We start from the raw sequence: 27284 nt of genomic DNA, 5'->3' as shown, positions 1-27284 counted from the left end.
GTGCTGTCTGCATGTGCCCCTCTGGGATACAGTTGTTACTTTTTTGTACTCTTTATACTCCCATTGGTACCTTTTTCACCAGCTTCACCATTCTGAAGACCCTTTCTCCTCACTGTTGTTGCAGTTAAGGTCTTCACTGTTACCCTAGAAAGGGGCTCTTACATGATGCTATTAATAAGAGCCAGTTGAACAAAGGTTTTTTTCACATGGTTTTACTTGTCCGACTCCTCCTACCTCATGATATGCGAAATAGGTTTCCTGACTTACCATTACACTATGGAAAGTGCATGTAAAATACTATTGATCTGTTTTTAAACTGTAGGTAGACAATGCTTGTGCAGTCCAAAAATTTATGTCTTGCTTTGGAAACTGTTGCAGCACTGGAAATTTCATCATCACTGAACAACTCACAAGAGGAAAAACAGTCACCACCACCACAGCAGCAGCAGCAGCAGGAGCAGGTGCTGCTTCAACAGCAACAGCAGCAACACCTGCAGCTAGGCCTGCAGCAAATACACATACACCAGAGTTCTCCTCCTCCTCCTCCTCCTCCTCCTGCTCAACAACAACAACAACAACAACAGCAGCAGCAGCAGCAGCAGCAGCAGCAGATGACAGCAGATTCACGGTTGCCATCAGCTATTATAGGATTGGCATCTAATATCAAGGAGGTGAATTTCATTGTATTTAAAAACATTTATACTCGACAGTCAGTTGTATGATGCGATGGGCATGATTTCAAGACTCCCCCTACTCTTACTACTCTGCACTCCCTGCCAGTTTCATTAATTAACAATGTGTGAGACTGACTTTAGATAAATATCTCTACCCTTATTTTACTTTTTCAGTCGTTTCAAGGCAAACATATGGAGGGACTCTCAGAATTTAAGCTACAGACTATGCCTCTATTGCACTCTGTGCAGTGAAGTTTTAATAAATACTTCCACAATACTCTTCCACTTATTAAAAGAAACCAAAACTGTGTTGAAATGATGCCCCTCTCTGGCTCTTCTATAGTTATTCCATAAGTCCATCCTTTTAAGGGTCTCAAAATTAACACGTAGCGCTCGAGAGTTGGTCGGACCAAATCTTGTTATGAAATTTCCTGGCAAACTAAAACTGTGTGCTGGGCTGTGATACCTCCGCCTCCCCAGTAGTACACTAATACTCTTGTGTTCTGTTACAATAATGAAAACTGTCTTTTACTACAATTGTACTCTTTAAGTTCATATTTGCTAATATAGAGCAACTGAAATTCATGGCTGAAGAGGAGGGTGCAAAAAACAATTTTAATACGCATTTGTTTGTGGCTCCTTGTTGAAAATGTGGCTCGTTGAAATGATGGTGTAAGTAGTACTGTATGACGAGGTTAATTATTTATAAAAGGACACTGTTTTGTTGTGATGCACACGTCCACCCATTTATTTGCCATATATCACACATACCATTGATTTCATGTTTTTACAATAACATGAAACGTAATATTTTTCACAAAAGGTGGTCATGTAATAAATGCTCCAATGACCCATCAAATAGAAATTAAATTCCATTGCATAAAATTTCCAAAATCAAATTTTTATATTGATATGTAAATACACATGCAAATTTTATATAACAAAAGTTGTGAAATGATTCTAAATATAAAAACATAAAATTGTACTATTCAACATGACAACAAGCGAGAACTAATTCATGACTGACTGACTGAGTGAAGTGTGAACTACAAACTCTCTGCTCAACTGTTTTTGGCATGCAATACTAACCAAAGTCATTTGTACAAAACAATTGAATTACAAAGTGTGTGCAAAAATAGAAATATATACTGAGTTTGGTACTGGATAAAATTGAAATATATACTCATGTGTCACTGTGGAATGCAAATTATGTTATATGTAAATATGGAGATAGGGCAGGGAGTGGCGGCACACTCTCCTTGGTTGAAGCACCCTTGTGGTAGCTGTCAGGAGGTATAGGCATTGCGTTTGTGAGAAATAGAAACATGCGAACACTGAGTTAGTAATCTTCACCAATTTATTCCCCAAAAACAGTCTACAGTAATGCACATGCTATGTTGAAGAGTCATCACTGTCTCTGTCAGCCTGGTCCAAGATAATTGTGGAATCATCGAGACTCCATTGTGAGCCAAGAAGAGAATTACTCCAACTTAAGCCACACTAGTTACAACAGCTTTACCACATGCAAGCAGAGTGAATCACTGTGAAGACACTCTGCAGCAGGCATCTGCTGGTACTGACACAGGTAGTTAATTTCAAGGTAGTGACAGTTCATACACATGTACACACACACAACTACTGCATGCAAGCCTTTAGTCCTTGTATGACTGCCCTAAGAGAAGACCAGATACCAAGTGTTGCTCTTGATGACCACTTGGGCATCTTGAATATATTTCACCAGTCCCAGTGTCAGGGGGCATTGCAAACTTTATTTCATTTGTAGGTATAGTAATGGTTGGCGTCGGTGAACAGGCTTTTATGAGAGCTTGGTACATGACATGCACTGTATGCACAAGACAGGTAAATAAAAGTAATAAGAACACAACACTGATGATTAAGTATTGATTAATATTACTGGAAAATTTGAAAGACTTAATTCCTTTTTGCTCTTTGAATGAAATTTAACTCATTGTTAGTAGCCATGCATTTCCTGGATATCCACAATCAGATCATTATGCTTGGGGAAACTGGACAGAGAATGATGTGCATATGAAAGTATGTATGACTCATTATAATAAACTGGTAACACTCACATTAGTGGAAGCTTTTCAGCTGCTTGATAAGTAGTTGGCAATACAGAAGTCAAATCGAACACACATGATAAATTACATTGGGTATCTTTTAATGTTAATCCACTATCATCTCAGGTGTACCAAAATTTTCACATGTAAATGTGACATCAAGATGAATTGATATTTAAGTTCACCATTATGTCAAATGTTCATACCTTCAGAACATTGTTTAAGAAATGGGTGATAAAGAAGCATTTTTCATAAACAGTTCTTTCTCGCAATTGTAAATTCTACTATCGAAGAATGCTGCCGATTCTTGGCAAATTAACTTATGACTATGTTTACATACAGGTGGATCATAGTAATTCATAGATACAGAATATCTTTGATCCATTTTTGACCAGTATAAAAGTACTTTAGTTGATATATGATATGAATACTGTTCTGTTCTCGCATCACAGGGTAAGTATAAATCTCATAAAATTCAAAATTTTCTTTGGCCTATCAATGGGTATTGAAACAATAACATGTAACTAATTTTCAGTCATTAGTGTGTGTGGCAGCCAACTTGCAGAAAGTATTTAAATTGTAAGACTCAACAGTTTAAATTATAGATGATGTTCCTTACATTAATTAATAGTAGGATCCAGAACAACTAGTCTGGATGCCGTAGCACATTGCTCAAGCAATGATTTGAACTACTTTATATGGCTGTTCCTGTATGAAGAGAATCAGTTCTAGTGTTTGACATACTGTTCATGACTCTTAACAACAGGATGTTTAAATCTAGCAATGGAACACTCCAAAGTGTCCATAAACGATCGTGATTAAACTTGGTGGGTGTTGTATCCCATTAAAGGTGTCTCTCTCTCTCTCTCTCTCTCTCTCTCTCTCTCTCTCTCTCTCTCTCTCTCTCTCTCTCTCTCTCTCTTTAAGGGGCAAAACACAACCTGAAAGGTAATTCGGCATGTTAGGTTTGGAGGGAATATTTTTGAAAAATATATAAAAATATTTACATATAAAAGTTGAAATGTAATTAACATGCTTGAAAACTGTATAATCAAATTTTGTAATAAGTTTTGCAAAATACTGCACCACTGTTAGTTAATAGAAAAATTGAAACTTTGGTTACAACATATATACATACATGTGTAATAAAGCTAGTTTCTTATATACCATTTTTGGAAAATAAGCTGTACACAGTGTGCTGTCAGATTATTTTCAACGTACTGAGTTACAATACCTAAACATTCATTATTAGTCTAGTTATTTATATTATTTATATTTGATGTTTTAAATTATTATTTTACATTATTTTTGTTTTGTTTTTTAGTTTACTGTTTCACCGTATGCGAATTTTGTTAATTGAAAATTATAAATAACTCATCATTATGGTACAAAATCATTACAATAATGATGATCTGTAAATAAATGCTTCAAACATAATATTTTCTTACACCATGCAGATAAAATGAATAAAATTTCTTAACATAATATACATGACAAAGAGCACAACAGGATTTTGTATTGATGTGGGTAATCCTTTAAATATCCTGATTTGTATCAAGCATATTTCAGTATATTGGTAAGCCTTGGCTTTACTTGTGACTGTGGCCTTGTTATATTGTTTCTCAAGTGGAGATTGACATCAAAATCATTCAATAGTGCTAAATCTGAAAAACTGTCATATAGTTCTACCAATATTGAAAGCCACGTACATCTCACGACTGTACCTGCAATTTGTAGCAAATCAGCATTTGTGGTTCACAGTTCTGCCAAAGTATACATCACTTCTGAATTTGATTGTATATTGATGATTTAGTTACAGTAGCAGATTTTTCTAACTAACAAATTGTGTTACATCAGTTTCCTCTTAAAGAGGAGTAGCACTACATATTATTTGCATTTATCATAAATTAACTCAATTTTTGAATTTGCTCACAATTATAATTAACATCAAAACAGTTTAAGAAACAAGTAATTTTTACCACAAATTTTTGTGTTGCCTTAATAGAAATCTCATTTTGTGTATCTGCTTGAATTCTTACAAGGAATTAGCAACTTTTTAGCTCAACGGGTTAAAAGACAATCAGCAGGTTTAACTTAATTGTTTGTTCACTGTCTTCTTAAACATTGCACCAGCCATAATGCAACCCCCTTTGTGAATGCTGTTCTCAAACACACACTGAGTTGGTTGATGTTCATAAGCAGCTGGAAATTGCCTTGACTACTGTCAAAAGATTGGCAGCTGCTGCAGTTTGGAGTGTTGCTAGAGTACCTTTGTTACATGTATGAAAGGTACCTCAAGTACTATCCTCTACTGTATATCATGTCTCCTCTGCGGAAAGTACATGATCTGTCATTACCCATCCACTTGACTGCGAGTGGTGTGTCAGTGGTAGATCTACACATCCTTTACAGGGTGGATGGGGACCAGGGAGGACTTCGGGTGCTGCACCAGTCGTCGTGTCCCCCCCCCCCCCCCCCCCCCCCCCTTTACCAAATCTGAGGTACTGTCTCTCACTGAAACTGAGGCAGTGGTACTCACTTCACCTGTTTTTGGGAAAACGTGTTTTTTCTGATGTCAGGAGGAACCAAACGCAAAAGAGTAGGGGGAGTATTAACCATCGGCAATTCAAATGTACGGCAAATGATGGTACACCTTAGGGAAATGGCAGCAGGGGACAGGAAAGAACACCAGGTGTAGTCAGTGTGTATGCCGGACATCATCATTCAACATGTTGAAAAGGCTATTGAGGGAGCGTTTGAGGGAACAGAGTGCAACCAACTGCAGATTGTGGCGCATGTTGGAACAAATGATGCCTGTTATCTGTGCTCCAAGGTCATTGTTGGGTCACTGCAGTGCCTGGCAGAGAGGGGTGAGAAGACCAGCCTTGCACCTGGAGTTTCAATGAAGCTCACAATTTACAGCATTGTCACCAGAACTAATGGTGACCCTTTCGTTCCGAGTTGAGCGGAAGGACTGAACCAGAGACGTCGAAGGTTCTGTGACAAAGTAGGCTGTAGCTTCCTGGACTTGTCATAAGGTTGAGAACTGTGGGGTCTCTCTGAAAGGATCAGGTGTGCTCTACAGATCAAAGGTTGCTACTCAATCAGAATTTCTTTGAATTTTTGTGAAATGTCACATGGCAATATTCTGCTATGGTAGTCACTGAAGGTATAATGTATTGCTCTCGCGAGAGTCAAATGTATTTCATTCAGTGCCTATCTATCACCCTACATGTTGTTGCTCAGCTATTATGCAATAATCTCTGTTTCTTTAGAAGTTTCTTTTCAGTGAGTGTATACCATGGATGTTTCCTCCCATTGTGAACTATTCTACGGGGTAGATATCTATCCAGTGCATGGTCAACTATTCTTTTAAATGTGAGTCGGAGTTCCTGTACATGCTCCTGACCTTTGCTGGAAGTTTTAAGTTCCCCATTGAGATATGACACTCTAATTTTTTATCTAGTTTGCTGAACACTTATATCTTTGTGCTTGTTGTATTTGCCATTTGCACTTTGGTATTCATTGTTGTCGCAAGTGTGTCATAGTCACTGATATGAGTTTGGATGTGGACACCCCCAAAGATGTCAGGTGCATTTGTTGCCATTATGTCGAATGTATTTCCATCATGAGTGGGGTTCTGAACTATCTATTGTAGGTAGTTTTCAGAGAAACATTTAGTCATGTTTCAAAAGGTGTAAAGGTGTCTTATCACACCCAGCACTAACAAACTGTTATTTTCTCAATTAATTGTTGAATTATTAAAGTCTCCACCAATGATTACAGTATGACTGGGGAACTTACATACAAGTGTACTGAGGTTTTCTCCAAAGTTTTTGATTACATCAGGAGATGAGTCTGCTGTGTGATAGAAGGATCCAGTTACCATTTTATGCCCACCCATTACACTGAGTCTTGCCCAAACAATATAACATGAAGCTTCGATTTGGTGGATTTGAGTTTCTTGTCTTCTGCGACAAATACACCAACTCCATTTCCCATTTGCCTATTCTTTCAATATACACTTAAATTTCCCCCCAAAATCTCACTGCTGTCACTTTTAGGTTTCAACCAGCTTTGTTAACCTAGTATTATGTGAGCGTCTCTTGCTTTTCAAGAGTGCTTCAAACTCTGGGACTTTGCTGTGAAAGCTCCAACAATTTAACATTAGGATTTTAATACTCATCTGTGGGAGGCTGTTAATGGCACTAAAGTTAGTGTCCAGTCCCTAGTGAATGAGACAGGAACTGAAATTGAGGGTAGGAAAGCAAATGCCGAAATACTTAATTCCTTTTTCAAATGTTTCTTAACAAAGGAAAACCCAGGAGAATTGCCCCTGTTTAATCCTTGTACCACTGAAAAGATGAATGAAATAAGTATTAGTGTCAGTGGTGTTGAGAAACAGCAGAAATCATTGAAATTGAACAAAGCTCCAAGCTCCAATGGAATCCTCCTCAGATTCTATAGTGAATTTGCAGCTGAGTTAGCCCCCACATCTAACTATAATCTATCGTAGATCCCTCAAACAAGAATCTGTGCCCAGTTCTCGAAAAAGCCACAAGTCACACTTGTGTACAAAATGAGTTGTAAAGTGACCCACAAAACAACCATTCAGTATCCTTAACATTGATTTATTGTAGAATCTTAGAACATATTCTGAGCTCAAACATAATGAGGTATCTAGAACAGAATGACATCTTCAATGCCGATCAGCATGGATTTCGGAAACCTCAATCATATGAAACCCAGCTCACACTTTTCTCACATGACGTACTGAAAGCATTGGATCAAGGCAGTCGGGTAGATGCAGTGTTTCTTTATTTACAAAAAGCATTTGACACAGTACCGCACCTACGCTTATTGTCAAAAGTACAATCATATGGGGTATCAAGTGAAATTTATGATTGGATTGAATCTTTTGGTAGGGAGGACACAGCATTTTATCTTGGATGGAAAGTTATCATCAGATGTGGAAGTAACTTCGGATGTAACGCAGTGAAGTATGTTTGGACACTTGCTGTTGCAGATAGTGTTAATAGTAAAATCAGGCTTTTTGCAGATGATGCAGTTATCTGTAATGAAGTACTATTTGTAAGAAGCTGCATAAATATTCTGTCAGAGCTTGATAAGATTTCAGTGTGCTGCAGAGATTGGCAACTTGCAAAATTTTACATTTCTGAACATTTAGAGCATCTCACAAAACGGAGAAATATGGTATCATATGACTGTAACATCAGTGAGTATCTCTTGGAATTGACCAACTCGTACGAATACAGAGGTGTAACATTTAGTAGGAATATTAAATTGAATGATCACATAGGTTCAGTTATGGGTAAAGCAGGTGGTATACTTCAATTTTTTGATAGAACAGTGGGGAAATGCAATTGGCCTATAAAAGAGATTGCTTACAAATCACTCGTGTGACCTTTTCTAGTATTCTGGTCAAGTGTATGGGAACCATACTAGATAGAGCTAACAGGGGGTATTGAATGTGTACATAGAAGGGCAAGATGAATGGTCACAGGATACTTTAATCCATAGGAGAGTATCACAGATATTGAAGAAACTGAACTGGAAGACCCTTGAATATAGATGTAAACCATCCCAAGAAAATCTGTTAACAAAGTTTCAAGAACCAGCCTTAAATGATTATACTACAACTCCCTACATATTGTTCACATAGGGATTGTGAGGATAAGATTAAAATAATTACTACATCCATAGAAGGCATTAGTCATTCTTCCCGCACTTCATATGTTGAATGGAAAACGAAGGAACCCCAAGAACTGGTACAATGGGATGCATCTTCTGCTGTGCACCTCACAGTGATTTGCAGAGTGTAGATGTGGAGGTAGACATAGATGTACCTGTGCCGCTGAACACTTAGGGTTCACCAGATGAACAAGTTTCTTGTCCTCGGACGTGGTGCTCTATATGGTTCTTTCACACTGACTGCTTAAGAATCTAAGGTTAGTTGACTGCCTTAAGAATCTAAGTTAATAAGGGTTATTCTCCCTCACTGCAAAAGAAAACATCTTTGAAATATATTTTGACCTGATCAGGTGTTTGTTCTTTTTAGAACTATGACAAGGTGCGTGGTCACTATGAAAAAACCATGTTGACCACCACACCTGAGGTCAAGAAACTTGTTCATCTGGTGATACAAAGGACTTGACAGTACAGGTACAGCAGTGATACCTGTAGGGCTTTCAATGTTACATGATCCTTGTGAGAAGATTTTCAGATGTACTTATGTTGAATGATTTTGATGTCAGTCTCCACTTGAGAGAGAATATAATGAAGCTGCAGTCAGTAGTACACAATCAATTCTTTTTGTCATGATTGATCAATCTACTGAAATATGCCAGACATGAATCAGAATATTAGCAGGATCATCTGTGACAATTTGAAAGCCTTCTGAATTTTGTTTTATATTGCGCTTTGTGTCACATATATTATGTGAAGGAATTTCATTCATTTTTATGTGCACAGTGTAAGAAAATGTTATGTTATAAGCATTTATTTACAGATTATCATTTCTACAATGATTCTGTTTCATAATAATGAGTTAATTATTAATGAATATAAGTAAAATAAATAACTAGACTAATAATGAATGTTTAGATATTTTAATTAGGTATGTTGAAAATACTTTGGTAGGACATTGTGTACAACAAATTTTCCAAAAAGAGTATTTCAGAAACCAGCTGTATTACAAATGGGGTAGCTTGAAAGCTTTATGTTGTAACAAAAGTTTTAATTTTTCAACATTAAATAGTGGTGATGAGTACTTTGAAAAATTTCAAATTAGTACACAATATGGTTATACAGCTTTCAAGAATGTTTGATAAATTTCAACTTTTATCTGAGAAACATTTTTATATATCATTGTTTCAAAGATATTGCCCAAAACGTAATACGCCAAATTACCTGTCTTGTGTTTTACTTCTTGAAAGTGAAATTGGGCACAAACAATAACAATACATATTGTATTATTTTGTCCCCTTTGCACACCCACCATGTTTAATCAGGATCATATACTGACACTTGGGAATGTTACCTTGTAATTGGGTACACACAGCATGCAATATTGTGAACACCTCATGGATAGTTGCATTCCTTTCGCCACAAATTATCTTGAAATGTTTTACAATCTGTTCAATAAAAGCTGTGTGGTCAGTAAAGGTTTTTCCCATATTCCATAACACAATCATTTTATTGGTGAAGTTATTTGAATGGGTAGGGGTCTTCTAATTGACCAACTTATTACAGACTTTGATTTGTGTCTCCTCAATTATGCTTCCCCTAACTACGTCAGTGCTGCTCACAGCACCTTTTGTGTTATTTATCTGACAATCTCCTCCTCTGCTCTTGTGGCTTCCCTACATTGGTCACCCCACGATAATTTTGATGACAGTGACCAGTGATTCTATTGTTCCCTGCCACCAGCAGACAGACAGGTCCCGTATTGGACATTCCAAAGAGCCAATTGGCCTTCATATATGTCTGCTGTGCACTTTAACACCTCTCTCTCAGATTACATTGATGTGGTTGTGCAAGACATCTCTGCTGCTCTTTTTCATGCCGCTGGCACTACTGTCCCCCTGCCCACAAGTCTCCATCATTGTTAACAGATACCGTGGTGGACCAAGGACATAGCAGTTGCTATCTAGGACCACCGATGTGCATTGCAACAATTTAAATGACCCACTTCAGACCAACCTTTTCGCTTTTAAGCATCTCCATTGTAAGGCTTGCTACCTTATTAACCAGAGTTAAAAAGAATGCTGGGAGTGCTATGTTTCCTCCCTGGTGACGTATGCCTCTTCATTGCAGGTCTGGTCCAAGCTCCATAGCCTACTGGGCCGCCAGTGACATCAAACTGTCAAGGGTTTTATCCTTCAAGGTGCTCTGTGTACTGACCTATTGGTACTTGCAGAACGCCTTGTGACACACTTGACAGCATCAGCATCCTCTTCCTAACTTTATACCTTTCTGCAGCAGAAACACTGAGTTGAACAGACCCCCCCCTCCTCCCCTCTGTTTCAACCCCCAATAAGTGTGACCCATATAATGAACACATCAGTGAATGGGAATTCTTACCTCTTCACATGGCACGGCCACAGGTCCGGATTCCATCCACAACCAAATGATCCAACACTTGGACATTACCCAAGAGCCAACATTTGCTCATGGTCTTCAACCGCATTTGGCTCATGGGTGCCATCACCTCGCAATGGCGAGACAGTATAGTTGTCCTCGTCCTTGAGCCCAGAAAGAACCCAATGTCTCTCAACAGCTACTGCCCGATTAGCCTGATGAATGTACTTTCTAAACTGCTTCAGAGGATGGTTAGCTTCCAGTTGTGTTGGTTACTTGAATCTCGGGGCCTTTTCTCCCCATATCAGTGTGGCTTCTGGGAAGGATGATCTCCAACAGACCATTTACTCAGATTGGAAACAGCAAACCAACAGGCTTTTACTAAACACCAACACATGGTGATGGTCTTCTTTGACCTACATAAGGCATACAACACAACTTGGCGCCATCACATTCTACTCACTCTCTATGACTGAGGCTTTTGTGGACCCATTCTGATTTTGATCTGAGGGTTTTTATCCCACCGGCTCCTCTGAATTCGAATTGGCACTTCACTCACCACCCCTCAGATTCAGGAGAATAGTATTTCACAGGATTGTGTGTTCAGTGTAAGGTGACTCTGTGACCCTAAAATCTGGACTGCAATGTAGCAATGCTCCTTTCCTGCTTTTAGGAACAGCTTGTGTGCTCCTTGGTAGATACTTGCCATCTTGCACTGCTACAGGTAGTATATCTGGAAATGGCTTTTCATGATTGACATGAATAGTAGAAGAACGGAAAGACAGTTGGAGCTGAGGAGTAGCTTGCAAGATTGATTATGCTCCCTTCCAACACTTTTTAAAATTTTTGACATGGCTCTTCTAGAATACTGTATTGCTCAGGCAGACAGTCTCCTACCCAACACTGAGGCATGACTGCTTGACAATCTTATTGTTTTCCTTGTGAGGAAAGGCCTGATGATTCCACTGTTTCACTCCCTTCCATACATCCTTTAGTTTGTGTATTATTCTCTTACTTCTTCATTGCTGGTTCAAGTATTTGCCCAGTCAAAGTCCAGGGATGAATCTGTCCTCCTCATATATACAATTTCATATGGACTTAGGCCATCTGATGCTTGTATTTTTGCAGTGTACACACGTACAACATATGGCAGAGAAACGTCCCAGTTACTACACATGCTGGCCGTGTAGTGGCTAACCATCTTAATGATTGTTCTGTGGACTTGTTTCATGCGGCCATTATCTTCAGGGTGTGCGTGCTAAATTACATGCATCAGCTTACAAGTCTCTTTAAGCAATTCCTTCATAAAATTTGTTCCTTTATTTCTGATTGTGCTTAATGGTGATCCAAGTTATAGAATACTCATTTACAAAAAACTGTGATCAGTTATTGGTATAATTAGGAAGATATCTGGTGAAAAGGTCTAACATGATCAAAATGTATTTATTCTCTTCGTTAGTCTACAAATGGTCCAGCAACATCCCATTCTACCGTTTCAAATGATTCACGAATGTCATTCTGGCAGTTCTTGTAATGCTGCCTTAGTCCTTCCCAAATTATTCCGTCTGTAATAAGAAACACATTGTGAAACCAACTTAGAAAGTCAGCATTACGACTTGGCCGCCAATAAACCTCAGCTAGTTTAATGAGTTGTGTATGTGGAGTTGTGTTTGTGCTCAAACGCATGTGTGCGTGCATGCACTTATGAATGTCTAGTGTTGACGAAGGCCTCAATGACAGAAAGCTTTAATTGTGAGGATCTTTTTGTTCTGCCTATCTGCGACTCAGCATCTCGGCTATATGGTGAGTAGCAACTTTCCTTCTCATAATATTGTTACTATCTTAATATTTGTTGTTTTTTTGCCAGTGTCCAGATAATAGAGAATCTTGTTGTTCCGTCATGATTTGTTCTCTCATGCCTTCTGGAATAACCAAGCACTGTCATTTACTAGATAGTCCATAAAATGGTGACCATTCTTCAATATTTTGTGTTGTGACTTCTCCGTGTGGGCTGATTTTTAACTCTCCCTCATGACTAATTGTAACACAATCATGAACCTTTTGGCTCATTGCATCAGCATTCACATGTTGCTTAACAGGTAAGTGAATAACCTTAATTTGGAACTTGCTTACTCTTAATGCCCTTCTTGTTAATGAGGAACTTGAGTCGTTGAAACTTGACAGTCTTTTCAGTGCGGCATGATCAATTCTCTTTCTGTCAAGAAACGTTTGTTGTGTGTGGTACCAAAAACCAGACCACAAGGCTCCTTTTTCATGATGGTATAATTACATTCCACTTTGTTTAATTGGCTGGAAGAAAATGGTAATGGGTGTTTATTGCCATCAGGTTCTTGAAATAATATAGCACCAACAGTAAATTTTTAAGCATCTGTTTAAAGACTGAAGGGCTTGTTGAAATCTGGTAACATTGGAGCTGTGCTTAGAGCTTGTTTAAGTTCTTCCATTGCCTTTTTGTATTCTGTTGGCCAATTAAATGTGGCTCCTTTTTCTCAGTAGCTGTGTCATTAGACATGCTACATTTCCATTATTGGTTATGAAACGTCTGTGGAAATTTGCTAACCCCAGGAATGTTACAGTTCCTTTAAATTCTGTGGTTCAGAAAAATTCTTGACAGCTTCAGTTTTAAATCAGAGCTCGACTTTCTGCAAAATGACATTCATCTGTTGCTAAATACAGATTTTGCACTTAGCTGCTCAGAATTTTTTTGAAGTGTCTCCATATGCTGCTTCATGTCTTCACTGAAAATTATTACATCTTTGAAGTATACAATAGCTTGTGTTGGTGTGAGCCCTCATAAAATGGAAGCCCTCAAGTCCAGAGGGGTAGCCAGTGCATTGCAAAATCCAAATGGCATACAGAGGTAGTATATATTCCTGTACCAGTAACAAATGAAGTTCTTGCTTGATCACCTGTATGCATTGTCAGTTGTTTGTATTGTTTATATCCATATGTTTAATCAGAAACCGAAAAAATTTGACATCTGCGCAAATAACTTCGCGTTTCCACTTAGTTCAGTAAGAGGTGAATATCTGGTGGGCTATTGCATTCAGAGTTCAGTAACAGATAGAAAAACGGAATTTTGGTGCTCCAGAAACTGGTTTCTTCTCAACATTAACTATTGACGAAGACCACAATGGAGCTTCAGGATCTCTGGGTTTTATAATTCTTGGCTTCCAGGTGTTCTTTAACCATTTCTTCCACCAACTATCATTGGCTGTGCAGTATTTGATAAAATTTCTGAGTGATTTATGCTGCATTTCTGGTATGTGTGTAATGCTGTACCAAATGAGTGATAGGTAAATTTGAAAGTTCTCGGAAAAGATCCACATACTCCAACAAAACAAGTGTAAAACTCTTTTATTCATAAACTGTCAAATGTTTTGTCTTCCACCAAATTTTGTTCTTTACTTTACTGTTAATTTTGATTCCCTGTTGCAGTTTTTGAGTACTACCACAAAAAATCCATATTTATGACTGTGATTTCCAATACCTCATTTGGAATCACTGTGACATCACTTTTACTTATGTTCGACACTTCAGCAAACTTTGTTCCTCATGGGAATAGAATCTCTTTGTTGCTCATGTTCACTATTGTTATTGGGGCTCTAGTGTCTTTCCACCTTACCGTAATAGCCATGCACACAATTCTGATAACATAACAATGCATCTTGTCAAATAACTTGCATTTCTCCAATCGCTCAGTCAATAACAGAGCTGCTCCTTTGCTCTGGGTTGACTTAAATTTGATGTAGATTGTTTTTCCTGCTCTGCATGGGAATTTGCTGAGGCTGATCAGTTTTTACGTTGACTCAGAGGATTTGGACTGATGGATTGATTGGGTGGTCTACTCCCACATCGTCAGTGTTGCTGATCCATAGAGTGCGATCTGAAGAGACATTTGCTAGGTTGTAGTTAGTACGGCCTTGTTTGATCTTTTCTGTCTGTGACAATATCTCTGCCCCCTTTTCAGACAAGAAATCATATCAGAGTATACCACTGTATTGTTTCATTATTTCAAACTACTTGCATCCTTAAATTGTATTTTTGTCACTAGATAACATTGTGCAAGTCTCACAATATTTTGTTGAAGCAACTGTTAGACATCAGGGTGTTGAACAGCTGTTTTGATGACATATTGTGTGACTTGCACAGTGTTGTTCAATGGCAAATCTGATAAGTGTATGTGCAACAGATCTGTTGGAAAAGCTTGAAAAGTCACACATTTCAATTCATTTAAGAGCATGATCAGTGGTCACTTTACCAATTGTGAACACACACACACACACACACACACACACACACACACACACACACACACACACACACACACACACACAAAATCCTTTTTTTAGCTCTCCCCCCTTCTCCTAACAGACACCTGTGCATGGAAGAACACATGTGAATAATGTAAGGGGACAAAAACACGAGCAGTAAAGAAGTGAGTGTAAATATGTGAGGTATTTACGATCATGTTGAACTGACATAAACAAAACCACAATGCCGAATTTTATGCAAGAAGTGTGGATACTTTTTTTAAAAAAAGTTGTAGTACATGAGAATAAAAATACCATAATAATACCATGGTTTAAGTACATTATTGGAATTTAATTTAATGATTTAGAGGAAAAGAACATATTTGCAACTTGTGCACCACCAAATAGAGAGCGTGAGCAATGACATTCTCCTCCATTCTCAACCACATTAAAAAAGTTTCCTGAAAAAAGCTACGTTATCCACATTGAAATTATAGTTTTCTTGTTATCCAGTCCACTGGCATCTTCTAGTGTCAATCTTTGGTCTCTTGCAACAGAATTACATACTTGTTTTATAATCCAAGGTGATTCAAATTTTAATCTGTTCTGAATTTATCACAGTATTGTCTACAATACAGAAGTTATTTTGAATGAGTGCTTATTGTTGTCACTTTAATAACTTACCTATGTCCATCTGAAAATGCAATGGTGTGCACAGTGATATGTAGTGTAACAGTTACACATTAAAAAAAAAACTGAACAACCTGTGATTTTTATATACCACACAGTGTAGAACGTTTTATTACCTGATTGAATAGTGAATCATTCTCTCTCAGTTCTGTTAATAGATAGACTTAATGTGTTATGCGTAAGAAAAATAAAAATATATAGTTACAATTTATGCAAGGAAGTAAGGACTACACTTGAAATAGCAAATATTACAGATTGCATGGACTATAATGTGCAGTATAAATAATAAATCTTGATGGCAGTGCTAGAGCCAAAGTATTAATACAAAGCAGTATACCATTTCATGTAATGATTTTCTCACAGCCTTTTTTTGGTGTCTTTGATTTACTGTTAACATTTTTGTTGCGCAGATTTAAGTGGTTTGGTGGCTGTGCAGGCATCAGACTACAAATTCAGATGTCTAGTTAGATCTCTTCTAGGTCTTATGGCTTGGAGGTCTTGCATTTGAGATGGCCTTTTCCTCCGGCAAGGAAAATGTCAAGCTACAGTGTGCTTTAGATCACATTATTATGTTGTGGGTTAACTACTTACTAACTGGCCATGTGAACCAGATCGCAGGCCAAAAGGTGGTGAGAGCTTACACCATCAGTAGGCTGCTGAAAGCACATTTTTTAGTTGTGTCAATGGCCAATCATTTGTCGATAAATGTCTGATAAACCATCATGTGACTTTGTGTTCTATGTTGCTAGTGTAGTTTTTTAAATTTAATTTGCAGTATAATTTGAACAGCTATAAGATATGTCAATATTAATATGGAAACACTACCACTCTTTTGCAGATTCAGCAGAAGCAACAGGACTTGCAGCAGCAGAAACAGAAGCGACTAGGAGTGGTGGAACAACACAACCACATCTTGCAGAAGGTACTCCAACAGCGTCAAGAACAGCAGCAGCTGTTACAGCAACACCAGAGCCATTTTATACAACAGCAGAAGTCGCAGCAAGATCAACAGAAATCAAATCAGCAGACACTTCACCTATTATTGCGCCAGCAAGAAGGAACGGCACACAAATGGTGTGATCAGATGGATCTTCAAAAGCAGCCCCCACAAGAAGAACAAACACAGCACCAGCAGTCATGCCTCAGAGTAGAGTTGCAAAAGACACATGAGCACCAACAACAGCAAGAGCATCATAATTTACAACCACAATGCCAACAACAGCTATCTCAGAAGCAGGAGTTGGAGCAAGAAATGCAGAAGGATGTACAGAAAAAGGAATTCGTGCAACATGAGCAGCTGCAGCAACCACAGGAAGGCTTACCCCAAAACTCACAGCCATCATATCATGTTCACCAGCAACAGCAAACTCAGGAAAGTCACATTGTGCATAACCAGGTTTTATCAGTGCAACAGCAGCATCAGCCCCGTCATCATGTGTCAACTATCAGACAGCCTGGTCCAGGCCCTGGTACAAGAACACTCAGCAGTATACAAAGGTATATTCCAGTGTGTGTGTGTGTGTGTGTGTGTGTGTGTGTGTGTGTGTGTGTGTGGTGTTTGTTTTTATTTTTAAGAAAAACACAGTTTGTGATGTCCTTGTACTTTGTGAGGATTTGTATTTAACTTCGTGACAACAGCTAGTTCAGTGAGGTGATACTTCTTTCAGACTGTGATTCACTATTGTTTGCAGTATTAAAATTTAGAAGTCAGAAGTAACTACTGGCTCTAAGACAGGTCCTTGCCATATTCTTTTAGTGCGTGTTGTACAGTTGTGCAATTTTGGTTGATAGAGTTCTTTCTTGTTAGAAGATGTTAATATAAATTTGTAGTCACCTATAGTGGACTGATTTATGAAGCATAGAGACATGTAACAGAAAATAGTATTCACACTAGTTGTTAAGCTCTTGCAGTTTTATTAGTAAAACTACACACATTCGTGTACACCAGCACCCAAAACTACAGCCCTACTGCCTTAGCGAGAGTGACTATAGGTTATTTGTTATTAAAGCAGTTGCCTGAGGCGATGGAGGTGGGGAGGGGGTAGGTAAAGAAGTGCAAGAGGTAGAATGAGACAAGACTTTTGACAGATTACTCAATGGCTGCATAACAAGTCAAAAGCTGCATAACAAGTCAAAAGGGGTGAGATGTGTAAAGGTAAGGTTAGGCAGTACAAAACAGGTTAGTGGAGATTTAGGCCATGGTGATTGCGAGAGTGCAGGATATCCTGGAGAGAATTTCTACCTGCTTTGTTCAGAGAAACTTTTGCTGGAAGAGGGTATCCAAAGTGGTTGCAAAGTGAAGCAGCAGGTGAAGTCTTTTGTGTGTGGTGTGCAGCATTTTTGACACCTGGATAATCAATTTTGCAGTTCACTAAAGTTTTGCAGTGGCCACTTGTGTGAGTAGATAATTGGTTTCTTGTAACACCCACACAGAGTGCTGTGCAGTGATTACAGATAGCCAGTGTATAATACGACTGCTTTTACATGTGGTGACGCCTTTTATTGGCTAAGAAATACCTGTGACTGGACTGTGGTGGGAGATGATGGATAGGCATTTTAATAACTGTCTAGTGCAGAGTTCTGCTTTTCCTGGTACAGATAAGGTCTGTGATTGCTGTGTTTGGGTGCAGGATGAGTTGGTGATCCTTCGTTCACAGCTCCAGTCAATACCGGCTGTGTCATGCAGCTTGAGACTGTTTCCAGCAGGCATAAGTGTGGAAGCCTGGCTGTGGGGATGCAAGGGGCATCGCGCACATCCCATGTGTCACCTGCTAGGTCCACTACTGTGGCCACCCTGGATGCTGCTGACATTGAGGGTGATCACCCACCTGTGGTCTAGTGAGAGGTTCCAGGGTATGATGTGCAGCAAAAGATGTTCCAGGTTCCAGTAAAGGCCTTCCCAGTCCATCTGATGAAGAGGTTACAGGCACTATCTGTGACTGATAAGACCCTGAACCAGGTGCCGCCATTTGTCCTGTTTCAGAGAAAGATTCTCAGCCTGCAAAGTCTGGGCATTCACAGAGGGGTGGTTAATGGTAGTTGGGAGCTCGAGTGTTAGGCACGTAATGGAGCCCCTTCGGAACATGGCTGTCAAGAAGGGGAAGAAATCTGGTGGACACACTGTGTGCATACCGAGGGGAGTCATCCCAGATATGTAACAAGTCCTTTTGGATTACGTGAAGAACACAGAGTGCAGCCAACTGCAGTTAGTGGCTTATGTCAGTACTAATGATGTGTGTTGCTTTGGATTGGAAGAGATCCTTTCTGGTTCCTGGCAGTGAGTTTTGCTTGAGAGATGAAGGCAGGGCTCACGATGTTTAATATTGCCAATAGGATGGATTGTGGACCTTTGTTACAGAGCTGGATGGAGGGCCTGAATGAGTGGCTCAGGTAGTTCAACTGTGTAGGCTGCAGACTCCTTGACTTGTGCCATAGGGTGATGGGGTATTATGTTCTTCTCTGTATGTCGGGTGTCCAGTACATGCAGGACGTGAGTACACCATTAGTAGGGGCTGCGTGGAGAGGACTGGGTGGTTTTTAAGGGTGGAGGGTCTTGGGAAAGGACAAAAAGGGCATCAGTTTCAAAGAGTGCAGGGCAGACAAAGAACGAGGGTAGACCTAAGAATCATAGGTATTATACCATTAACTTATTGTAGCACTTATAAAAATCCTTGCTTCTCAAATCCTTATAGATACTCAAAAGTGGCAAAAGCTGGCTAAAGTTCAGCCAAAATGTTTACAAAGAACGGAACGGTGTTCAGAAAGGGTAGACTAATTGCAGTTGGTGGTGGCGTGTTTGTTGATGTTAGTAGTAGTCTATCTTGAGGTAAAATTGAAGTTTGGTAGTTCCTGCAAGTTAATATGGGTAGAGATTATACTTGACAACCAGAATAAATTATTAATTGTTTCATTTTACTGACCCCGTAATCAGATGATACAGTTGCTGAAAAGTTCAAACAAAACTTGAATAATGTCTCAAATAGGTTCCCCACTCGTACAGTTTTGGATTGTTGGTGACTTCAATCTATCTTTGATATTTTGGTGAAAATACGTGTTCAAAACGGTGGGTGGCATAAAACAGTGTCTGAAATTGTACAGAATGCTTTGTATGAAAATTATTTAAGCAATTAGATGAGGAGTCAGGTTAAAGTGTAATTAAGAAGTCAACTTAAAATGTAAGTGATTGCAAAAACATACATGACCTCGTAGCAATGAATATCCTAAGCAAATAGGATCATCATGATGGCTACACAACTTAGTGACCACAAGCCCATTGCACAGAGTCTGAGTACTGTAATACACAATTATATATATATATATATATATATATATATATATATATATATATATATACCAAGCGGGAAAGCGCCGGCAGACAGGCACATGAACAAAACACACAAACACACACACAAAATTACGAGCTTTCGCAACTGGCAGTTGCTTCGTCAGGAAGGAAGGAAGGAGAGGGAAAAATGAAAGGGTGTGGGTTTTAAGGGAGAGGGTAAGGAGTCATTCCAATCCCGGGAGCGGAAAGACTTCCCTTAGGGGAAAAAAAAAGGACAGGTGTACACTCGCGCACACACACACACACACACACACACACACATATCCATCCGCACATACACAGACACAAGCAGACATATTTACAGGCAAAGAGTTAAGGGCAGAGATGTCAGTCGAGGCGGAAGTACAGAGGCAAAGAAGTTGTTGAAAGACAGGTGAGGTATGAGCGGCATCAACTTGAAATTAGCGGAGGTTGAGGCCTGGCGGATATCGAGAAGAGAGGATATACTGAAGGGCGAGTTCCCATCTCCGGAGTTCGGATAGGTTGGTGTTGGTGGGAAGTATCCAGATAACTCGGACGGTGTAACACTGTGCTAAGATGTGCTGGCCGTGCATCAAGGCATGTTTAGCCACAGGGTGATCCTCATTACCAACAAACACTGTCTGCCTGTGTCCATTCATGCGAATGGACAGTTTGTTGCTGGTCATTCCCACATAGAAAGCATCACAGTGCAGGCAGGTCAGTTGGTAAATCACGTGGGTGCTTTCACATGTGGCTCTCCCTTTGATTGTGTACACCTTCCGGGTTACAGGACTGGAGTAGGTGGTGGTGGGAGGGTGCATAGGACAGGTTTTACACCGGGGGCGGTTGCAAGGGTAGGAGCCAGAGGGTAGGGGAGGTGGTTTGGGGATTTCATAGGGATGAACCAAGAGGTTACGAGGGTTAGGTGGACGGCGGAAAGACACTCTTGGTGGAGTGGGGAGGATTTCATGAAGGATGGATCTCATTTCGGGGCAGGATTTTAGGAAGTCGTATCCCTGCTGGAGAGCCACATTCAAGGTCTGATCCAGTCCCGGGAAGTATTCTGTTACAAGTGGGGCACTTTTGGGGTTCTTCTGTGAGAGGTTCTGGGTTTGAGGGGATGAGGAAGTGGCTCTGGTTATCTGCTTCTGTACCAGGTTGGGAGGGTAGTTGCGGGATGCGAAAGCTGTTTTCAGGTTGTTGGTGTAATGGTCGAGGGATTCAGGACTGGAGCAGATTCGTTTGCCACGAAGGCCTAGGCTGTAGGGAAGGGACCGTTTGATATGGAATGGGTGGCAGCTGTCATAATGGAGGTACTGTTGCTTGTTGGTGGGTTTGATGTGGACGGATGTGTGCAGCTGGCCATTGGACAGATGGAGGTCAACATCTAGGAAAGTGGCATGGGATTTGGAGTAGGACCAGGTGAATCTGATGGAACCAAAGGAGTTGAGGTTGGAGAGGAAATTCTGGAGTTGTTCTTCACTGTGAGTCCAGATCATGAAGATGTCATCAATAAATCTGTACCAAACTTTGGATTGGCAGGCTTGGGTAACCAAGAAGGCTTCCTCTAAGCGACCCATAAATAGGTTGGCATACGAGGGGGCCATCCTGGTACCCATGGCTGTTCCCTTTAATTGTTGGTATGTCTGGCCTTCAAAAGTGAAGAAGTTGTGGGTCAGGATGAAGCTGGCTAAGGTGACGAGGAAAGAGGTTTTAGGTAGGGTGGCAGGTGATCGGCGTGAAAGGAAGTGCTCCATTGCAGCGAGGCCCTGGACGTGCGGGATATTTGTGTATAGGGAAGTGGCATCAATGGTTACCAGGATGGTTTCTGGGGGTAACAGACTGGGTACGGATTCCAGGCGTTCGAGAAAGTGGTTGGTGTCTTTGATGAAGGATGGGAGACTGCATGTAATGGGTTGAAGGTGTTGATCTACGTAGGCAGAGATACGTTCTGTGGGGGCTTGGTAACCAGCTACAATGGGGCGGCCAGGATGTTTGGGTTTGTGAATTTTAGGAAGTAGGTAGAAGGTAGGAGTGCGAGGTGACGGTGGGGTGAGGAGTTTGATGGAGTCAGGTGAAAGGTTTTGTAGGGGGCCTAAGGTTCTGAGGATTCCTTGAAGCTCCGCCTGGACATCAGGAATGGGATTACTTCGGCAAACTTTGTACGTAGAGTTGTCTGAAAGCTGACGCAGTCCCTCAGCCACATACTCCCGACGATCAAGTACCACAGTCGTGGAACCCTTGTCAGCCGGAAGAATGATGATGGATCGGTCAGCTTTCAGATCACGGATAGCCTGGGATTCAGCTGTGGTGATGTTGGGAGTAGGATTAAGGTTTTTCAAGAAAGATTGAGAGGCAAGGCTGGAAGTGAGAAATTCCTGGAAGGTTTGGAGAGGGTGATTTTGAGGAAGAGGAGGTGGGTCCCGCTGTGATGGAGGACGGAACTGTTGCAGGCAGGGTTCAATTTGGATAGTGTCTTGGGGAGTTGGATCATTAGGAGTGGGATCAGGATTGTTTTTCTTCGTGGCAAAGTGATATTTCCAGCAGAGACTACAAGTGTAGGACAGTAAATCCTTGACAAGGGCAGTTTGGTTGAACCTGGGAGTGGGGCTGAAGGTGAGGCCTTTGGATAGGACAGAGGTTTCGGATTGGGAGAGGGGTTTGGAGGAAAGGTTAACTACTGAATTGGGGTGTTGTGGTTCCAGATTGTGTTGGCTAGAAGTTTGAGGTGTTGGGGGGAGTGGAGCTGGAAGTGGGAGATTGAGTAGATGGGAGAGACTGGGTCTGTGTGCAATGAGAGGAGGTTGAGGTTTGTTGGAAAGGTTGTGGAGGGTGAGTGAGTTGCCTTTCCGGAGGTGGGAAACCAGGAGATTGGATAGTTTTTTGAGGTGGAGGGTGGCATGTTGTTCTAATTTGCGGTTGGCCTGTAGGAGGATGCTATGTACAGCCGGTGTGGATGCGGGAGAGGAAAGATTGAGGACTTTGATTTGGGATAGGAGTTGACGGGTGTGTTCATTGGCCGAGTCGATGTATAGGTGAAGGATTAGGCGGGTGAGGGCTATGGATTGTGCTGTTTGGAACTGGTATAAGGACTGATGGAAAGAAGGATTGCAGCCAGAGATGGGAACTTTAAGTGTGAGGCCTTTGGGAGTAATGCCAAATGTCAGACAAGCCTGAGTAAATAAAATATGGGAGCGTAATCTGGCTAGGGTGAAGGCATGTTTGCGGAGGGAATGTAAATAAAATTTAATGGGGTCGTTGTAGGGATGTTGTGAGGTTGACATGGTATTGGTAGGTGGAAAGGGTAATATGAGGTTAAAGTGAAAGTAAAGAGAGATTTATATAGGGAGAGATAAAGGTGTGAAAAAAGTCGAAAAAGTGTTGGTTTGAGATGAGCTATGTTGATCATGTGCTGAACTTAGGTTGGTGAACAACAATGGGTGCAAAGGTTGGGTAGTTATGTTGTCTCCAGATCACGTTAAAGGGTGGGGAAATTCAAGAAAATTTCGAGAAATTCAAGAAAATTTCGACAAAAAAATTTTTTCGAAAAAAGTTTCGAAAAAATAATTTGCGAAAAAATAAAATTCGAAAAAAATTTTTGAATAAAATCTCGAAGAATATGTGTGTAAATGTATTCAAAGGACTGGTTATGTACTGGCAGGTTATGATAATGAGGCTAACAATTGTTTGATGAAGAAATAATAACGTGTAAATCTGTGGGAAGCTGCTAGAAAATGATCGGTTTTGTGGGAAAAATAATTTTTCGCAATTTCCGCTAATTTCAAGTTGCCGCCGCTCATACCTCACCTGTCTTTCAACAACTTCTTTGCCTCTGTACTTCCGCCTCGACTGACATCTCTGCCCTTAACTCTTTGCCTGTAAATATGTCTGCTTGTGTCTGTGTATGTGCGGATGGATATGTGTGTGTGTGTGTGTGTGCGAGTGTACACCTGTCCTTTTTTTTCCCCTAAGGGAAGTCTTTCCGCTCCCGGGATTGGAATGACTCCTTACCCTCTCCCTTAAAACCCACACCCTTTCATTTTTCCCTCTCCTTCCTTCCTTCCTGACGAAGCAACTGCCAGTTGCGAAAGCTCGTAATTTTGTGTGTGTGTTTGTGTGTTTTGTTCATGTGCCTGTCTGCCGGCGCTTTCCCGCTTGGTAAGTCTTGGAATCTTTATTTTTAATATATTTTTCCCATGTGGAAGTTTCTTTCTGTTTTATATATATATATATATATATATATATATATATATATATATATATATATATATATATATATATAAAAAATTGGATAGATAAAAAAATCTGCTCACCAAGCAGTGGCGGAACACACACATAAAAGACTGTTGTGATTGGTAAGCTTTTGGAGCCAGTGGTTCCTTCTTCAGGCTGAAAGGTTGAAGGGGAAGGAAGAAGGGTGAAGAAAAAGGACTGGAGAGGTCTAGGAAAAAGAGGAAGATTTCACACACACACAAGCAGATAAAATTCGCTTGCCATCTTCCTAAGAGATAGCTTCCATTCCTTCTGAATTAACTATGTCACTATGTAGCAAATTCAGAGAAATTGTATTGGTAGAAGTTGAGAAATTTATACCAAATAATAAGGGACAAAGCTGATATCCCATTGTACATAAAACGAGTCAGAACACTGTTGCAGAAGCAATGAAAAAGCATGCTAAATTTAAAAGAATACAAAAGCCCCAAGATTGGCTAAGTTTTATGAAATCTCAAAATTTTAAAGGAGTAGAGTGTGGGATGCATTTAATAATTTCCACAACAGAACTGTCTTGAAATCTGGTAAAAAATACAAACAGATTCTGGTCATATGTAAAGTACACCAGCTGCAAGGTAAATTAATATCCCTCTGCGGGCCCAGGAATTAGAATAGGTCAGAGGTATTCCTGCTTGTCGTAAGAGGCAACTAAAAGGAACCTCTCACTTTTTGGCCATTATGTGATTGTCCCCTTTCATGTTTGACCTCTATTTTTCAAAATTTCATGAAGAGCAAGCCAATTGGAGAAGGGCGCCTTACATGGTGCATTGTGTCCATCGTGCATTGAGATATTTAGCCCATTTTCTTGTTGTGGTGCTGCAGTCCAGCTCGTTCTCCATATCTTGGATGTGGACACTTTCTTGGGTGCATTTTCCACCATGCACTACACAGTGTCACTTTTTGTGCCAATGATGACCATGGACTTCTTTGCACCTCGTATCCAGCATCGTAGCCAGTCTGTTGTGGTGGGGCTGCCATGTACCCTATTAGTTGTAGCCCCCTGACCTGACAATACAGGAATCTCTCTGCTGATGCCTGGACATATGCCAAGGAGTAGATGTCTGTCACCCTGGGGCATTGGGACTCTCGGCAAAGGCCAACCTGCCAGGTGACTTTGGCTGCGGCTGTGTGGCACCTGTGGGGAGGGCCCCTGGTCGGAGTGGGTGGCATCAGGGCGAATGACGCGCAATGAAGTGTACCACGTCATCACTTGCTGGTGATCAAACACCAGCAGTTTCTAAGTGTTCCAAGTCTCAGTACAATCCAAGAAAGTATGTCCCCTAAATGATTTTCTACCCTGGCCACACCATGGGAGGAACACCAGGCTAAGGATAGCTGTGAACCTTATTCATCTCGGTACGTCATATGTATGAGTGATGAGGACTCCTTTGTTTCGATGAAGCCACAGTTTTTTGTAGAGCATTTAGAAGAGAAGTTTGGGGAGGTGGAGGGCTTGTCCAAAATGCAATCTGGGTCAGACTTGATAAAAAACAGCATCCTTCCAAGTAAAGCCCTGATTTTGCTAGGTGGGCAGAAGACACTCTTGATGTTATGGTTAATTAGTATTCTGCTGATCTTGGCAGAGACAGGCCCGGCATACGGTAAAAATGCCAGTTTCTTGATTTCTTCTTCTTGCTCGTTCTTCAGTGTATCCTAACGTCTGGTGGGATGTAGAGCTCTGCGGATGTCCCTGGATGAGAATCCGTTGTTAGCAAACACTTTTTGAAGATGTTCAAGTTCCCCTGCCAGGCTGTCAGTGTCAGACAGTGTCTGGGCTCAGTGTATGAGTGTTCTAAGCACCCCGGTCTTTTGTGCTGGGTGGTGGCAGCTGTCAGCCTGTAGGTATAGATCTGTGTGTGTTGGCTTTCGGTACACACTGTGGTTGAAGGTGCCATCCGCCTTCTTCTTCACCAGGACATCCAGAAATGGAAGCTGACCATCCTTTTCTAGCTCCATGGTGAATTTAATATTCGGATGCCTTGAGTTCAGGTGGTCCAGGAAGTTTTCCAGTTTTTCGCGACCATGTGGTCAAATGACAAATGTGTCATCAACGTATCTCAGGAAGCATGTTGGCTGGTAAGTGGCAGTTGTAAGAGCCTCGTCCTCAAACTTCTCCATAAACAGGTTGGCCACTACTGGTGACAAGGGGCTACCCATCGCCACCCCTTCAGTCTGTTCATAGAATTGACCTCCACAAAGGAAGTAAGTCGATGTTAGAATATGCTTAAACAGATCCAGCACAGCTCCATCAAACTTCTCACTGATTAAGTCAAGCATGTCCTTAAGGGGCACTCTGGTGAACAGGGACACCACGTCAAAACTGACCATTAAATCTGCATCTGAGAAACGTAGGTTTTTAAGACGTTCCACAAAGTCTTATGCGAATGTGGTTTGCACACTTCCCCAATATGGTGCCAACATTTTCTTGAGATATGTAGCAGCTTGGTAGATGGCTGCCCCAATATTGCTCACAATGGGTCGTAGTGGTACACCCTCTTTGTGGATTTTAGGTAGTCCATAGAGTCTGGGTGGGACTGGTGCCTTGGATTTCAGTTGTTTGATAACTTTCTCAGGCCAGACAGTTTCCTTCAGCAGAGACTTGGTTTTTCTGTCCACCCTGTCAGTTGGATCCTGTTCTAGTGGTTTGTAAGCCGGGTCCTCCAGAAGTCGCCGGATCTTCAGGTCATAGTCACCTTTCTGCAGTATGACTGTGGAGTTCCCTTTGTCTGCTGGTAACACCACTATGTCGTCATCTTCTCGTAATCTCCTGAGGGCCATCCTCTCGTCTCTTGAGATGTTAGACTTAGGCGGCCTGGCTCTGGTAAGGGCTCTGCACGTCTCTCTCCGAATCTTTTCAGCCGTACTTGAGGGTAGTGTGTTGACGACT

General features: G+C 40.7%; 1 protein-coding gene across 8 annotated transcripts in view; it reads left to right on the top strand.

Annotated features, from left to right (window-relative positions):
- LOC126284967 (histone-lysine N-methyltransferase 2D-like) overlaps positions 1 to 27284 on the top strand; it is a 322299-nt gene that overhangs the window by 51374 nt on the left and 243641 nt on the right. For all 8 annotated transcript variants that reach the window (XM_049984245.1, XM_049984244.1, XM_049984243.1 and 5 more), the window contains exons 3-4: positions 379 to 671; positions 16658 to 17316. In XM_049984245.1, the coding sequence (XP_049840202.1) occupies positions 379 to 671; positions 16658 to 17316 (952 nt within the window). The remainder of the gene's footprint in view (positions 1 to 378; positions 672 to 16657; positions 17317 to 27284) is intronic.

This window comes from Schistocerca gregaria, chromosome 8 (assembly GCF_023897955.1).
Source record: "Schistocerca gregaria isolate iqSchGreg1 chromosome 8, iqSchGreg1.2, whole genome shotgun sequence".
Classification (NCBI taxonomy): Eukaryota; Metazoa; Arthropoda; class Insecta; order Orthoptera; family Acrididae; genus Schistocerca; species Schistocerca gregaria.
The sequence above is the reverse complement of the archived record's forward strand: the minus strand, read 5'-3'. Positions and strand labels throughout refer to the sequence as shown.